Source organism: Lactuca sativa, chromosome 9 (genome assembly GCF_002870075.4).
Source record: "Lactuca sativa cultivar Salinas chromosome 9, Lsat_Salinas_v11, whole genome shotgun sequence".
Taxonomy (NCBI): Eukaryota; Viridiplantae; Streptophyta; class Magnoliopsida; order Asterales; family Asteraceae; genus Lactuca; species Lactuca sativa.
The window spans coordinates 53578792-53596742 of NC_056631.2; the positions used below are offsets into that span (position 1 = coordinate 53578792).

Sequence of the window (17951 nt, forward strand, 5' to 3'; positions counted from 1 at the left end):
ATTATTCACTTAACATGTCAAGATAAACTACCATACAAGCTTTATAATAAACACACTACAACATAAAATTTGTTATTGGTCCATTTTTGAAAAATAAACAAAAGTTGGGGAAAAAGATGTCATTCACGGTTTCTCCAAGGATCAAAAGGTCAAAATAGCTAAAACAAGAGTTTTTATAAATATTAGGCTTTTTAAAGGACTAAAAATGTAAATTTTAGCCTAACGGGCTAAAATTTAGGCTTTTCGGCTATTTAGGCCCAAAAATGCGAAAAATCAAATTTAAGGGGCTGAAATGGAAAGTTTTCTCAAAACAGGGGCTATAAACGTATATAAACCTTTTTTTAGGGGTTAAATGGCCTTATTTATCAAAAGGGACTAAAAATGCAAAGATTTTGGATTTTGGGTAAAAATTGTAAAAATTGCAAAAAAGTGTGGATTTAAATGCAAATCTTTTAACTAAGGGGCTGAAATTGTCCTAAATAAAATTTTGGGCTTAAAACATCATTTAATTAAGTGTTTAGGTCAAAAATGTCAAGAAATATAGTTCAAGGACCGAATATCTCATTTTTCATAAAAAGGGCTAAAAATTGCCAACTTTTCCAAAATAAGGGGCTGAATTGGTCAAACTAATATTTTTAGTAAATTATGTTAATAATAAAATAATTGGTCAAAATATACAAAACGTTATAACTTATGGGTTTTAAATAGAAAAATAACTATTTTTATAAATCTATGAATCGTTATAAAACAAATTGGTGATTATTACGACATATCGATTTAACAATTTCGCAACACTAATACTATACAAAACGAGTAAACATTTTAATTGTTGGGCTTGAAAGATTCCAATCATGTTTATTGGGCCTTTGTGACCCTTTAACATGACTTTTGGTCCAAACATAAATAATACATATTATTGGGCCTCCTATGACCCAATTACATGCTTAAGGGACCCTCAATGACTTTTACATGCTATTGGGCCTCAGTGGCCCATTAGCATTGCTAGTAAGGTCCAAATAAATCTTATGCGAAATGGGCCAGTACGTCTTTCGTATACACGATAGCCTTAAATAACATACGTAATTAGTAGGGCCTAGTAGTCCTCTTCTCCTCGTCTGTTAAGGCTTACCTCGTCTTCAAGTAAACTAAAATCAGGTCATTAATCAAGGTTAATCAAATTCATTTGGATTAAGTGAGTAATAACGGGTGACACCAATAAGTGTCGGTCGTAGTCTGTAGTTGTAATCAAAGTCTCCTGGAGGGAGAGCGAGTGTTTGTGTATAGATCTATACGGGGGTGACTCCCCACGCCTAAGTTGTTCGCTACAGTTAGACTCGGCCAGTCTAGGGCGACAAAATCTTAAGATCAATTCTGGTGCTCATTAGAATGTCAAGACAGACGAACTAGTCATTATCATGCATGGTTATAACGACTCACATAGAGATCCAATTCCATCTAAGTAATCATGGGAAATCATATTCATTCGCTGTGACGATACAATAATACAAAACAATCATAAAATTTTATCGGAAAACATCGGGTTTTCCGGGGAAACCAATCTTGTTCACTTGTACGTTCAATAACTATAATGCAAAACTTCTCATTTATACATGTTTTGAAATCATTCACGCATATACTTACAGGATCATCACAACATTTTCATGAAAAGTCTTATTACAGAAAATATCAGATTTTCTGGGTTTTACAAACGACATAAACTATTTTACATCAAATATACTTATGAACTCACCAACATTATATATGTTGATCGTTTTCAAAATAACTTGTATTCTCAGGAAATCGTTAGAACGAGGAAGCATTCCAGTGTGTTGAAAGTTTCTTTTGTAGTTGCTAATCATCAAACACTTTATATTTTGGGATCATGTAATGTAAACCATGTATTTGATGTAAACAATGCCAATTGTACTATGTAATGTTTGGTGATGAATGTGTTATGTTTCATATATATACTCATTGTGATGATATTTTAATTTAAGTTACGTGAGCCTTCGGACGTTTCCGCTGTCTGGTTCGGGGTGTGACACGACATTTTGAACTTTATGGGTTCTTCAACTCCCAACTATACTTAGTTGCAATTTGTCGTCTCCTTTCAAGCACCGTACGGAAAATTCCTCCAGTCAAATGATCATGCGATCAGAGAAAATACTCCATATCTTGGTTCTCTGTTTCCCGACCCAACAACTGAGCTTTCCGTTCTTCATTAACTTCGAGAATGCACAATTTTTGTTCCCGATACCATTGTATCTGTTCCGACTCTATTTTGGTTGCAGTCTTGATGCCGAAAATTTGTTTGACGAGATTAAACATTTTATTTTCTGTTATGATGTTGATGCTTCGTTTTTTTTTTCTTTTCTTTACTCTGAGTCGGTGAGTCTTCAACACTAAACGACTGTTGTTATGGGGAGGGGGGATCCAGGAGGATATTATGTATCAGAACATTATGTATAGGGGTTGGATGAAGATGTTTTGGTTCGTTTAAAGGAAGGGAACAGGGAGTCTTCACCAGGTATTGTAACCAATGTCCATTTGTCGTTGTCTGTCAACCACTCCCTAGCTTGCTGATGAGGAAAACCTTTTTGATTAACAGTCCTCCGATACTCGCTTAGGAGAAGTGTAAAACATCAGAATCAGATCTCCTGCAACCCATATTGTTCATCTTACGATTATAGATGCCGTTGAAAGCGTTACATTTATTTTGAATGTATTTCCATTTTGAGTTTACTTGGTGTCATGACCGATCCAAACCTCCCGTTTGAACACTAAATGCCCTAGCCAAAGCCAACTCTTTGCGTTCCACCCCGTTCTTTCGCTTTCGGCGGCGTGTAGAGTTGTGTTTTTTCTTAGCAACATGTTGCAACTCCTTGTTGGTTTCTTCTTCGTTTCTTTCAGTAGCCGGTTCGTAGCTAGAACTGTCAAATTCTACGTTATGAGCATCACGAAACTCGACAGATTGGAATTGAGTTTCTAGAACTGGAAAATATTGTTGTGGATAGTTTTGGTTCTATTTGTAGTTTTGGTATATCTGATAGTTTGGATTTTAAAATTCTGGAAAAGAAAATGGAATATCTTGACTTGAACCGTCTTCTGTGGATTTGCGTTTTTGGCTAAAACCAATTTGTTTAGCTTCGCCTCAGGAATCCATTGAATGTAACTAAAGGAGTCGAATGAAATATAAAATTTTCTAGAGTAAAAACACTACAAATGAATGAATTATGTATTCATTTTTATAAACTTATAAAAAATAAAATTAAAGAAAAGATGTCGTTGAATGTGGTCAAAGTTCACGCATTAAATAATTCAAAAGTTGGTAGGAATTAGGGATGGAAATGGGGCGGGGTTGACCATCTCTGTCTCCATCCATGAGTGTCTAACCTCGTCCTCATCCCCATCCCCAACGGATGCGGGGAATCAAATCCCATCCCCTTTGTATTTTGGGCTTTTTCCCAGCTCATCCTCAATCTATCAACATAATAAACTCAACTTACACAAAAAAAAAAACCAAGTTTAATAAGCGATCAAAACCAAATGCCACAATTAGATTCTGTTTACATCAATAATAAAGTTTAACAAGCATCAAAACGAAAAGTGACGATTTGGTATACAGATCTTCGAAAGAAGTGACGATTGACGAACTCTTAGAACTGAGAACATAATTTGATATAAGGACTCTATCTCTGATGGTCTAATATAGATCAATTCATTTTAGTGGACTTAATTCAAATTATACACACACACACACACACACACACACACACACACACACATATATATATATATATATATATATATATATATATATATATATATATATATATATATATATAGTCATCAAAGTGGGGGCGGGGCGGGTTGGGGATTGTTATACCCGGCCTCGACCCCATCCCTGGCTTTAACATAATGGGGATCCCCAACCCTGTACCCGATACCCGTTTTGGCGGGGAATACCCGTCCCCGATTGGGGCGGGTCAACCGGGTTCCCCACCGGGTCGGATGAAATTTCCATCCCTAGTAGGAATCTTTGTTTGAAAGCATTAAACTCTTGAAAAGTCTAGCAAAGTCATAGGCATTTAATTCTACTGGCAGTACAATACATTCAATACACAAATTCAATTTTCACACGTTCACCAACCCAATTGAAAACCTTAAATCAAAGAAACCGCAGTTGGTACTGTTTCCCGATGGTACCCCCGGTACCACCTTATCCCGTTTCCAAACCGCATTCCAACTTCGTCCTCCCTTAGAATCATTCTAACTCTTGTATCTAAATCTGAATCAATCTCTGAGGAGAACAACAATAGAAGAGAAGATAAGCACTAGTTGGTTACCCAAATGATAAATAATTGGGCCAAATACACTAAACAACATAGTTACATTGATTTGTTTATTGTATTATAACATTATATTTGGAAAAATATACAAATTAAAAATAGTATCATCAGATACAAAATCTAAGGATAATACCTAAAGAGATAATTATATCCACATAAATGATAATACATTATGGTTTCACTTATAAACTTGTAAGTGGATTTTCACAAAAGTCGCTATTAATTTGGGAGCTACATAACTTCTCAAAGAATGGCTTCAACCTTGACAATATCACAATAGTAAGAAAGTTAATGATGTAAGAAAGTTATTTTCACATACAAGCTCTACATTCCATTTAAATAAAATTTTACAAACCATGTACTTTGAATACTCTTCCATCTCTATTTGTGTGGTTCCCTGACACAAAATCAATCAAACAAAAGTTAAGACGATATAAGGCTTTCTAAAAAGATATAAAGAAAACATCATGTTTATTCCACTTTGGAATACATCATATTCATCTTTTTTAAGATGAAAAGGAAATGAAGAATATTGACGAACTTTGCTAATTTGGTTTTGAAATAACAAAAAAGTAATAAAAAAAATAGATAGAAAATATATATTCTGCATTTTGGTTAATCTGAATACTCGAGAATCACTAGAATCAATAGAAGTACAATTCAAATCCAAATCAAAATCCGAAATTTTAAAGCAAATTTTTTGGATATAGATAATTTCACATCCATGGTTACAGCATTGTATTTTCAAATTTATTTTCTTATTAAGGCGTTGTAGTTTGAAAATTTATCTGTTTATAGTATTGTATTTTTATTTTTTTGTTCTTATTAGGATATCATGCTAAGTTACATAGGTGGGTATTGTTTTATATTTAGATGACATTGATGTAGTTAAGTAGATTTTTCAAAATAATAAGTAATTTAAAGATGCTAAATAAATACTTAAAAAGGGAATGAAAGTACATACACACTTATCATAGTCGGATAGATTAAAAACAATAAAAATCTTCCATAAATGACTCTACTTATAAGTTTGTAAGCAATATCACCAAAGTGGCTTTAGAGATATGCAAAATGTCCTACCACAGCTAAATTTGATAATCAAAAGTGAAGGGGAAATTTGCAATAAAATCTTTAAAATTTGGCTCTAGTAACATAAAAATCCTTAAAATTTGGCTTTGTTAACGTAAAAGTCATCATTGTTTAATTTTTTTTAATTTTTGTAATTTAGCCCAAAAAACTGGTAAACATTTGCAAAAAAACTCTTTTTCCTGTCTAATGCCGGTTTTAAGGTATTTTCTGATAATTTGAAGAACTTTTCAGAAAATAAACAATCAAATATGACTTTTTCGTTAGCAGGGTTAAAGTTTAAGGAATTTTTTTTCAATAGATATTATAACTAAAATCATAACTATGTATCATTTTTAGCATATGTTTTTATAACTATTGTAACTCTTATAACGTTATTTGCAACTATTTAACAATGTTGACATTTAAGTTATATATTGTAGAACAATTTCAAATTAATTTGGTTACTTCTAACCAAGGTTCTAAATGACGTGAGGCGTGGCGTGGCGGCAAGGCCAAGCCTCAAGCTTAACGAGCCATGGCGAGCCACGGCGTTTTTCAAGGCGTGATGTAAGGCGGCGATTTTGTATTAATTTAAAATTATATTACCACATAAATATAAATTTATACTAAATATAACTACTTTTTAGAAGTGTTAAATCAATAACTAATAACAAAAAGTTAACAAAAACCACAATACTTGTATCTCCGGTTTGAAAAGACATAACAAAGAGAAAAAAACTGTGTCTCAAACGAAAAAACACGCGCCATAACACGCTATAACGCGCCATGGCGCGCCATATCACGTCTTGCCACGCGTTACGCCTAACAGCAACGTTATGAAGCTTTTCGTAACGGCGAAGTCACGCCTCACGCCATGGCGCGCCATGGCGCGCCTTTTAGAACACTGCTTCTAACAAATTAAAACTTCTTTATTGTCATTATTTACACTTAAGTCATTTTTTTTTCAACATTTTCATTGTCACTTTCACCTAAGAAACCGCTTCCAAAATACTTAACTTTGTGTTTTCAATTTGAAATATTAAATTAAACTAAAATAGTAAAACATTAATGATTAAAATAAATGATTTATACTTGTTTGATCGTGGAGGTGACATAAGGCGCCAAACTTTCTTTTTTGCTTCCGTGCGTTTTGTAATGAAATATAGTAGAGTATTAATTCCACCATCTATTGCTAATTTCACCATCTATCTTTCTTTTCATTTTGTGAGCTTATAAATTTATTTAGTGTTCTATTATTTGGATTAGGATTTAGAATTTAGATGTAACACTCAAAAAAATCACAATAAATTTAAAATTTTCAAATAACTTATTTTCTAAAAAACAGTGTTTACATAACCATTGTTTTCAAACATTATCCTAAATCAGAGTCTCCCAAGATCTGATCAATATAAAACTGAGGATGTGTACAATCATGTCTTCACCTTGCCACATTCCTCAGAAATACCTAAAACAAAAGTAAAACTATAAGTCAATGCTTAGTGAGTTACCCCAAAGTACCAACACACCACATAACAAGCAAGCATGCAAACATGAGCAACCAGCGACCGTCTCGCAGGGTCTACAGCCTATTTGGACCGCTCCACGAACAACCGACCTGGACCGCCTCACAAGGCCTACAACCTATCTGAACCGCTCTCCGGGTCACTGACCTGACTAGACCGCCTCGCAGGGCCTACAACCTTTCCAGTCATCCCTGAGTGTCATGGCCTACATCACAAAGCAAGACCGCCTCAACCTAAACCAATATGTCGACATATGCAAAAAACAAACATGAACACAAAGCCGGAAAATACAGATAATCATACGGATCTAACAGAACACTACAACATGACAACATCCCATATACCAGGATACAAATCTAACATATTACTACAACATAGCAACATACGGTAAACCAGGATATTAATCCAATGGGCCGACCTTGGTGCCTTTGACCCGTAAGTACAGTGAGGAAAACTCACCTCATAGTCTGAATAACTCGTAGCTTCGACAACCGGCTCAACTCAAATCCTAAATGTCAAAACATTTCCCATTCTAAATTAATAACATTTTTCCAAAATACCCTTGGTCAAAACTGGTCAAAATCAACAAGTCAACTGAGTTAACCCAGCCGAGTCAACTCAGGGCTCGCAGGCAAGGCGTACTCCAAAGGTACGCAGAGCGTACTCGGGCTTTGACCGCAGTCAGGAGTTTGACCTCGTATGCACGGCGTACACTGAGATACACATGACGTACGCTCAAAAACCTTTTTTCTCAATAAGAGCTTAATACATTAAGCTCTCACGTCCAACTTTCAGATCCAATGCCAAAATACCACCAAGAGTCATAAAGTTTCCAACTTTATGACTTTGCATGTCCATCAAGTGCTTAATACATAAAATCCCAACTCTAAATGCCTTAAGAACTTCTAGAGCATGCATGGAGAAAAACTAAGCATCAAGACCACATTTTTATGACTCAAGACCCCTCATAAGGTCTAAAAGGAAGGCTTATTTGGTTAAGAGCATGTCATGCTAAAAAATCACCATATTTGGGACCAAAAGTGCCCTAAATGGAGAAATGGATAGATCTACAAGATAGAGTGACCAAGTTATGAACTTTTTACCTCTTGGAGGTTGCTAGCAAGTGGAGAATCCCATATCTAAGTTGCTTTCAAGCTTCAAGGTCCTTGCACCAACTTCTTCCTCTTCAAGAACACCACTAAAACACACAAATGAGCTCAAAATGCACTCTCTCACTTAGGGTTTGCTAAAGGGTTGTATCCTCAGTTGGAGGCTGATTAGGGTGAAGGTCTTGGGGCTCTAAAGTTGTTTAAACAGGGTTCAAACCCTAAAATTTAGGGTTTGAAACCCTCACACATATGCCCAACATACTAAGTCCCTCGCATGTACGCCATGCGTACGAAGAGTACGCCCATCGTACTATGTTCCAGCCAGAAATTACCTAAATGCCACTATGGGCCATTTTGCACTCTTTCTGAAACTCAAGGACTAAAATGTTATATTTGTTTATACATAGGGCTAAAAATGAAATTACTTCATCATCAGGATGTTACATTAGACGTTTTATTTAAGCCTGTTAATTGTACCTTTGTGCACCATGTATATAAAAAAAATCAAAAATTTATAATACTTATGGGACGAAAGTGAGGGTGTGATTATTGTAACTTTATAACGTTTTTTGCAACTGTTTAACCATGTTGACTCTTAAGTTATGTGCTCTAGAACAACTCAACCTTAATTGTCTCTTCTAAAAAAGTAGAAACGCATTCCATTGTTATTTTTTACACTTAAGTTACTTCTTTTTTACACCCAAGACTTGAATATTCAGTAATAAATGTAGCATATGGCCTAAAAATATGTTTCATACAACAATCAACAAAATCCTGTTAAATTACATATGATAACTACAATAATTAAGATATCATCTACAAGAGTTTTCTTTATTAATTTAGTAGATATAAAAAGAAATTTTTTTAAAAAAAAAATCCTTAAAATTTAATCTATTAATGAAAAAGCCATATATTTGATTTTTATTTTCAGAAAAGTCCTTAAAATTTTTAGAATAAACCTTAAAACCGGCATTAGCCGAGAACAAAGGTTTTTTTTGCAAGTTTTTACCGGTTTTTTAGAAAAAAAAAAAAAAAAAAAAAAAAGGTCAGGAATGACTTTTATACTAATAGAACCAAACTTTAGGGACTTTAATTGTAGATTTCTCAAAGTAAAGGATCAAAGTGTGTTAGCTAAAATAAAAAGGGGAGAAATTGCTGAACCGTTAAAATATTAGGAATTTCCTTAAGTTTTAATTTACTCCGAAGAATAGGCCAATAATTTAGCACTCCATATACTATAACCGCTTATGAATTTGATTTCAAGAATTTAGCAATTTCAATATGCAAGTGAGAATTTCAATTTCGAGATTCTAGATCTAAAATGATAAAAGTCAATGTAAGTCAATATGGAAAAACAAAAATTGAACCACATGAGTATAATAACTCATAGAGCATTCACTTTTCACAAAAATAAATTTTAGATACGGAGCATATTACAGTAGTTTATTTTAATATCCAATATAAAATATAAGATTCGTACTTTTATCGTTTTTTTAATGAAATTATATACATAATAATTTTATTGTATTTTATATATTCGAAAAAAAAAAAGACTCGGCATATTTATATTTATTAAATATTTTATAACTGTATTCACAATAATTTATCGTTTTGTATTCTTATAACTCGTACATTATTAAGTGTCCGACAAAAAATGAAATATGCAATCTAGTTTCAGTTTTATTTTTAAATTTCCAGTAACATTTTGAAAGAAAAAAAATACAAACATATGCTTAAAAATAATAAAGTTAGACGAGTGACTTTATAAAATATGCTTAAAAATAGCAAAGTTAGATGAGTAACTTCCTAAAACATTTCACATAGATGATGATATAAACATAAAATGAAACTTTAGAAGAAAGCTAATCATGAAGAAAGTTAAGGGTAAAATATTTTTATTAAGCATATATGTATAACAAAAAAAGGCTTTTGATAGATTCACCATCATGGAAACTCTAATATGGCAATGTATAGCGCCCATGTACAACATAAAGTTAATAGGCTATAAACTCTTACTTATCATAGCGTGACATAAACACTAACTAGAGAGTATCAGTGTTTATGACCCTAAAACATAACTAAAACATACTAAAAGACGTAACAATATATCATCTTCTTCTAAGCTTGAATAACTTGAACCAACCCTCTCGATGTCTCCATCTCCGATTGCAACTCTTGTGATTTTTCAATTTCTTCTGATATAACCACCACCTCTTCCATCTCCGGCCTCTTTGTGGGGTCCGTGTCCCAACATTGTTCCATCAATTTAGCCAACGATCTTGGACAATGTCTCGGTATGCTTGGTCTCGTATACTGTAATCAAACAACGTCTTATTAATTTCCATCTGAATTTGTTACCCCAAAACAAAATTATAAAAAAATATATATACATACACATATACGTACCTTGTATATATCAGGTGTGAGAATCCCTAAATCATACGTATAAGCAGTATCACAACAATATATCTCCCACAAGCATATCCCAAAGCTATAAACGTCGCATTTACGCCCGTGTGGATGTTTGCTTACCAACTCAGGAGCCATATAACCGTGAGTCCCCCTTTCACCACATGTGATCAAAAGCTCTGGTGGTTCAATTTCTGATTCTCCGAAATCTGCAAGTTTGATTGTCTGTTTTTTGTCAATTAGCATGTTCCCCGGCTTCACATCACGATGAATTACTTTTTGAGAGTGAAGGTAACTCAACCTGTACATAAGATCATACATATATAATATTTAGCGATTTGGATTTTGAAAATTGAACTTAAAGATTGAGAATATTAATTAATAATCATATATGCTTGTGATTTCATACGTACCCTTTAGCAATATCAATAGCAAATCGAATGACAGTTTTGTAAGGCAGCTTCTTGTCTTGGTGCTTGAGCTTCAATAGATAAGATCTGAGGGATCCTCCTTTTAAGTATTCGGAGACGACACAGAAGTTGTTTTCTGGTTTCGGGTTCTTGATCTTGTGCCGGCTACCTGACGTGATCATGGACATGGTTGCTCCGATCATCTGAAAATTTTATAAGAATAATTAGATGGTGATATTTGATTGCATGTAAGTAGGCCATGAATGCATGCATGTATATATCGTATTCGACTATATATGCTATTCGATTCTTGTTATATATACGTTATGCATGATTTGTATATATCACGTACTAGTTAATTACTATATATATCCAAAAACAAACTTACCTTAGTTACCTTAGTTACCTTAGTTACGTTTGAATCTTCCGAAATCTTCTTTTTACCATTATCATCAAGAACTTTCACTGAATAACACAAATAAACAATTAATCAAAAATCTAAAACAAGACATGAAACGCCATTAAATTATCGTGAAAGAGAATATACACAAAGAGAAGTACTCATGAACCAAGTACTTACCTGCTACAGTATGGCCTTTGTAGGAGCCCTTATACACAACACCTTCACTTCCATGACCGATAACTTTGCCGACAACAAGATTTTGAGGATCAATGGTTTCTTGCCATTGTCGTTGTCTTTCAGCGATGATCCAATTAATTTCATGAGATTGCAGCAGATTCAGTTGTTGCTGATGACTATTTTCTTGCCATTACGTCGACTATTTTCTCGGGTTCGTCCATGCAGAAAAGGGTAAAGGGTTTAACGGGTTTGCGATTCAAGTAATTAATATTTTCCCACACGTAATGGTATATCACAAGTACTGTAGATGTATATACTAAAGAAATTACGTACCAGTTACGCACAAGTTTGGTCTAATTGCGAAATCCAGTCCTTCAATTTACAAATCATTGCAGAAATTGGTCATTGTAGCTTACTATAAGTTGCAAGTTTGGTCCAAATATATTTTAAGACTTGAATATTTGTTGGAGGGACTATATCAATGACTCTGAGACAATGACGAGTCTAGAACGTAAATCCACATAGTTTACTATTTAATTAAAACCAATAAAAAATGAAAAAACTAAAAGATAGTTTTTGAAAACTTGATTTATATATGTATTTCGTTTGCCAAAAACATTAATGTATTTCATTTAAAACGTAAAACCGCAAGTTTGATTGTCTGCTTATGGTGCCAAAAACGAATCATCGTCTGGTATTCGTTTCAAACATATCCTCCAAAAAAATGCAGAGATACAAGTGAATAAGATTTACAAGAAGTAATTTTTTTATCATAATCCATTATGAACCTTTAAAACCGTGAACACTTACTAATAACATAAACAACATAAATATAGAATTAGAAATCAACATAAGCAAACAAACATTAAACATAAACAACATAAATAAAACTTTAAAACATAACAATAAACATAAAATATTTTGAACTATGGAAACAAACCATAAAATGTTTACCAAGTACTAGCATAAGCAAAAAAAACAAACAATGTTTACGAATTACCAACATAAGCAAAAAAAAGCCAAACAATGTTTACCAGGTCCCAACACAAGCAAAAAAAAATCCCAATTCCAACATATCTAAAACAAACCAACAATGTCTCCCTACATTATTAGTCCTAAACTTGTAGTCGTCATCGTGATCCATCCTTTTAATACCTCATGAATGTCTGGCAATGTCATCCATGCCTCTCTCATGTTCATGGACATTCCAAATATATGAAAATCAGCAAAGAATAGAGGATCTATTGGATCTAACCCCAACCAACTTTAACTTCTTATAACATTCAAGAACGGTTGGTCCCTCATTTCCTTAAATCATATGTTGTAGAGTTTTTTGCACATCAAGTGCTAAATCATCAATATTGATAGATGTTTTAGCTGAGGCACAGGAATGTGGATCAATTGAGGCACTAGGAGCTAAGGATTTTGAGGGTTTAGCCTTTTGTGGGGCCTATCAACATTTCGAGAAGCATTGGAAGGTGGATAAGTTGACGCATGGGAAGCTGGCTCAACAGTAAGCACTACTCATTGATAGTAGATTAGATTTTGATTATTGGAGCTCTAGATCACCATAACACGTTAGATGCAGGTTATGCCCGTGGATTTTTTATTTATTTCTGGTTAAAATTTCTCAAAAGAAACAATCACCACATCATTGGAAGCATTTTAACTAAGTTATTCTCTTAGCGGTTGCCGAAAGTCTTTAAGCTGGTATTTTGGTGTCAATTGAAAACTTTTTAACCTTCAATAGACAAATTTAATATAGTGGGGAAATTTAACAAGACAAATGTTACTTTAACTTTTTGAGAATTAATGAAGCGGAAGAGGGAGGCGTCATAAAACACAGAAAAATCATAATGTTATTGTGTATGTGGTTAGATAATAATGCATAATGTATCCATTCCTAACCATGAGGTAAATATAATAGTTAATCCGTTAATAAAAGAAGATTGAAACACTTATTTCATGTTGTTAGTTAATAACTTACAACATGAATATATCACCCCTAACAGATAATCCGGGGAAGAGGAAGTAACCGGTAAGTTGATGCTTTTACATTTAAAAAAGAACAATAGATAAAGGAGTCTCTAAAATCTTTAGTGATTCACAACCAATCCATCCAGAAACATAAGTTTCTAAAACAAACATCATCACAAAATATCAGAGTATCTCAAACTGTCCCAGTAACAAATCTCCCAATGAGTGTGCAATCAGACCTTCATCTTCCCGCGGTCCTCAGAAATATCTGAAACACATAAATCAACAAATGTAAGAACGGAGCTTAGTGAATTCCCCAAGATACCACATACAGCACAACGTAAATAAACATCTATGGGTTATCAGCAACCCTGGGGACTATCAGTAGTCCCAGTGGGCAACAACACGTTATATGGGTTATCAGCAACCCTAGAGACTATCCGCAGTCTGAGTCACACATAACAACATAATACAAAAATAACAGTAGACCCAGCTTGTCATCACAAATACGACTATTTTACCACACATGTAATAATAAGTGAGGAGACTCACCTGATACTGACGACAAGTAAATCTCACACCCGAACTACTGGTACTAGACTCCGCTTAATCAACGAAATAATTAACCCTAATTAATAATTAAGGTCCATAACTCAAATTGCGAGTCCCAATCCCACAACTAAGTCCTTTAAGGGAAAACAGACCATTTTGCCCTTCACATGGCCCAAAACCCTAAATCTTGAACAAAAGTCAAAAGTCAACGAAAGTCAACTGCCCAGCGAGTACGTGGGGCGTACTACTCGATCAGTGACCAGTTGGGGACAGAAATGGCTACGCGGGGCATAGCCAGGAGTACGCCTAACCTACTTCGATCGATCCAACTTCACCAACTTTTATGTCTTAATCCGTTAAGATATCTATCCCAACTTCTGATCTGACTATCCAAGGGTGTCTTAATCCATAAAGTCACCGACTTTAAGCCTTTGCATGGCTAGAAAGGAACCAATGCAACAAACTCTAACTTCAATCACACTCTAAGTCACTTTACTCATGCATGGGCCATAGGAAATGTTCAAGCAACCATTTTATCTACAAGTCCTAAAATACATGAAAGGACAATTAATATTCTCTGGAGTGCTCCAAACTCATAAAGGTCCAAAATTGGGGACAAAGAGCTCATAAAACTCATCCATGGAGATCAAAAAAGAAACTCATCAAGGTACAAACTTTATACCTGAAAAAGATGCACAATGAGGAGTGGTTTATGGATCTACAAGCTTGCAAGCAACAACTCCTTCTTCTCTAGCCTCCTTCTTCAACAATATGCACCAAAATCACTTAATGAGCTCCCAATCTCTCACAAGCAAGCTTAGACTTCGATATTAGGGTTTTAGAGGAAATGGTGGTTGATGATAAGTGTCCAAGGGAGGCATAAGGTGGTTTAAATAGGGAGAAACCCTTAAATTAGGGTTTAGAGACTGGGCTAGTACGCCCGTCGTACCACACGTACGCCCAGCATACTAGCAAGACACACGCGATCCTGCATCACTCGAGTATGATGCGCGTACCCTCAAGTACGCCCAACGTACGGCTGAAACGCAAAGCCTTTACCAAAAAGGGACCAATTATGCAACATCGATAAAGTTAAGAGCTAAAATGAAAATACCTAATAACATGTTACAACACCGCCGCGAGAATCACGATTTCAAATAGCGTTCGGTGACCGTTATTATATTTTTGATCATGATAACTGCTTAGAGTAGTAGTGATGAGAAAGTTTAATTGTTTTGTTATTGGTCTCAGTTTTCTTTTACGATGTAACGTCCCAAAAATACATATAAAAATTTTGTTTTTAAATTCATTCCATTCATAATAAACTGATACTAAAATATTCAAAAGAGTCACATTGTATCATAATATCAGAGTACAAATCCCAAAATCACTAAGTACAGAAAAACATGGAGTGATGTGATGTAAAAGTGTAAGCATAAAGCTTAGTGAGTACCCCCAACATACCACATACTAATCAAACATGTTACACAAACATACTGAACAAACATAGTGCCAAGCAAATATGGGTTTTAGCATGCCCTTTCGGTCTATTCCAACTGGATACTGTCAAACATATCTGGGTGTTGGCCTACCCCTTCGGTCTATCTCAAACGGATATTTCCAAGCATATTTGGTTGTTAGCTTACCCTTGCGGTCTATTTCAATCGAATATCGGGTCTATTTCACCCCTTACTGCTACCACACAATATCATGACATTAATCACTGAGTCATCATATAAATACAAACATGAATGATAATTATCACAAAGATAATCATCATGCTATAAAATAACTAGTGGGCCGGCCTTGGTGCCTTCGACCCTCGGTTACTGCGATGGAAGACTCACCTCAGACTGTGGGTATCAAATCGAACTTGGCGGATGACTCGCGAACTCTTCTCTCTATCGCACAAGCACAAAACCCTAATTAGAATTTAGGTCACAATCTAACTCAAGGTCCAAAATCCTAGCCTTTGACTTAAGGAAAAAGGCTCCTTTACCTTTGCCTTATTGGGTCTCCTTCTCTCCAAGGCCCAAAACCACAAAACCCAAAAAGGCATCCAAGCCCACCATAGGGCCTTTATGGCCCATTATGGCCTAAGGACCCCTAAACATGGCCTTAGGCCCAAAAAGGACTTGCTACACTCAGGTGGGCCCGAGGCCCACTTTTCTCAAGTTAAAAGCCCAACACCCGAAAGAGCCCAAAATCCTCCAAGCCCATAGTTCGCGTACGCACGACGTACTTGGCTTGTACACCCAGTGTATGTTGTTGTTGACCAAGGTCGAGGTGCTAACCTAGTACGTGCATCGTACACTTGAGTACGCACTACGTACTGGTCTACCAAGCCAAACTTAGCCCTATGTCTTAATCCCTTAAGACCTTACGTCCAAAACTTAGATCCAGACCCCTAGAAACGTCCTAAGCCATAAAGTAGCAAACTTTATACTTTTTCATGCAAGTATGGGGCTCAAAACATGAACCAAGTCCATAAGCACACTTGGTTGGTCCCTAACATTTGCATGGTTGAGGCTTAACCATCAAGATCTGTTTTTTATGACTCAAAACACCTCTAAGAGCTCAAAAGGATAGCTCATATGGTTTGAAGTTCCTTAACTCCAAGAAAACAAACTATGGGAACAAAATATGACATTTTCCACCCTAAAACTAGATCTAAGCATCCAATGGTCAAGGTTAAAGCTTTATACCTTCAATGGGTCAGAAATGGTGCCAAACTTCTGGATCTACAAGCTCTTCCGACGTCCTCGCTTCTTCTCAAGCTTTCTACTTCTTCAAGAGCTCTAAAGAACACCTAAAATCACTCAAGAAGCTCACAAATGCACTAAGGTGGCTTAGGGTTCGAGATTTGCACTTCAAGGGCAATGAAGGCTGAAAAGGTAAGTGACTTGGGGGACTTACGATCCTTAAATAGTATGCAAACCCTAGAAACTAAGGTTTGCTTCAGACATGAGTACGCCATGCGTACACCACGTACGCCTAGCATACGTCCCACGTACTAACCAAGGGACTAATATGAAATGGACTTTTACATTAGGGACCAAAAGAGAACTTACCAAAAACTTGGATGTTACATACAAAGTCTGTAATCAATATTTCTATTTAAGGTGTGTGTTTAAAACGTCCTTTGCTCATGTTGTGTTCGTTCTCATATCATAACATTGCAGCCTGATAGCTAACATGGTTGACAACACTTTATCAAATGTCAAAGCATTACAATATATAAATGTATACTTAATTTTAGGGTCATATCACGAACGAATGTTTTTTTAGAATTTGTGACAAGCTTCTTCTGGAAATGAATAAAGAAGAGGAAATATCATGCAAGCAGCACTATATCTATTAAAAATTATATATATTTTTTCGTTACTTCAAATCTATAGTGTGGTATCTCTCACTGTCCTATGAATAATTATATTATATGGTGTTTGCTTTAAAATGGTTAGTTATATATATATATATATATATATATATATATATATATATATATATATATATATATATATATATATATATTGTTATCAAGTATCAAGTATCATCGTCCTATAAGTCTTATTGGGGCTCAGTATAAGATTATAGAGAAGGTGTTAGCTATTTGGTTATCTCGAGTTATTGACAAAATTGGTAGCTGTGAGCAATCTGTGTTTGTTCGGGGTCGGCAAATCTTAGATGGCCCACTTACTATTAATGAAATTGTGGATCGATACAAAAAAAGAAAAAAAACAGTTGATGGTGTTCAAGATTGACTTTGAAAAGGCTTATGATTCAGTGTCTTGAGATTTCTTAGAGAAGATAATGCAATTCTTGGGGTTTGGTCAAAAGTGGGTCGGATGGATTCATGGTTGTTTATATTCGGCAAAAGCTTTGGTGCTTCATAATGGTAGCCCTACGACAGAGTTTCAATTGGAGAGAGGCTCACGATTAAGTGATCCTCTTTCTCTTTTTTTTAGGTTACGGAG

General features: G+C 34.9%; 1 protein-coding gene across 1 annotated transcript; it reads right to left on the bottom strand.

Moving 5' to 3' along the window:
- Positions 1-2749: 2749 nt before the first annotated feature.
- Positions 2750-11854, bottom strand: LOC111921293 (serine/threonine/tyrosine-protein kinase HT1). The gene is made up of 9 exons (XM_023916868.2): positions 11832-11854; positions 11449-11564; positions 11275-11333; positions 10872-11071; positions 10456-10759; positions 10193-10362; positions 3394-3480; positions 3094-3172; positions 2750-3022 (listed from the first exon to the last, which is right to left on the bottom strand). The coding sequence occupies exons 1-9, from the start codon at positions 11852-11854 to the stop codon at positions 2750-2752; spliced, it is 1311 nt and encodes a 436-aa protein (XP_023772636.2).
- Between the last annotated feature and the right edge of the window lie 6097 nt (positions 11855-17951).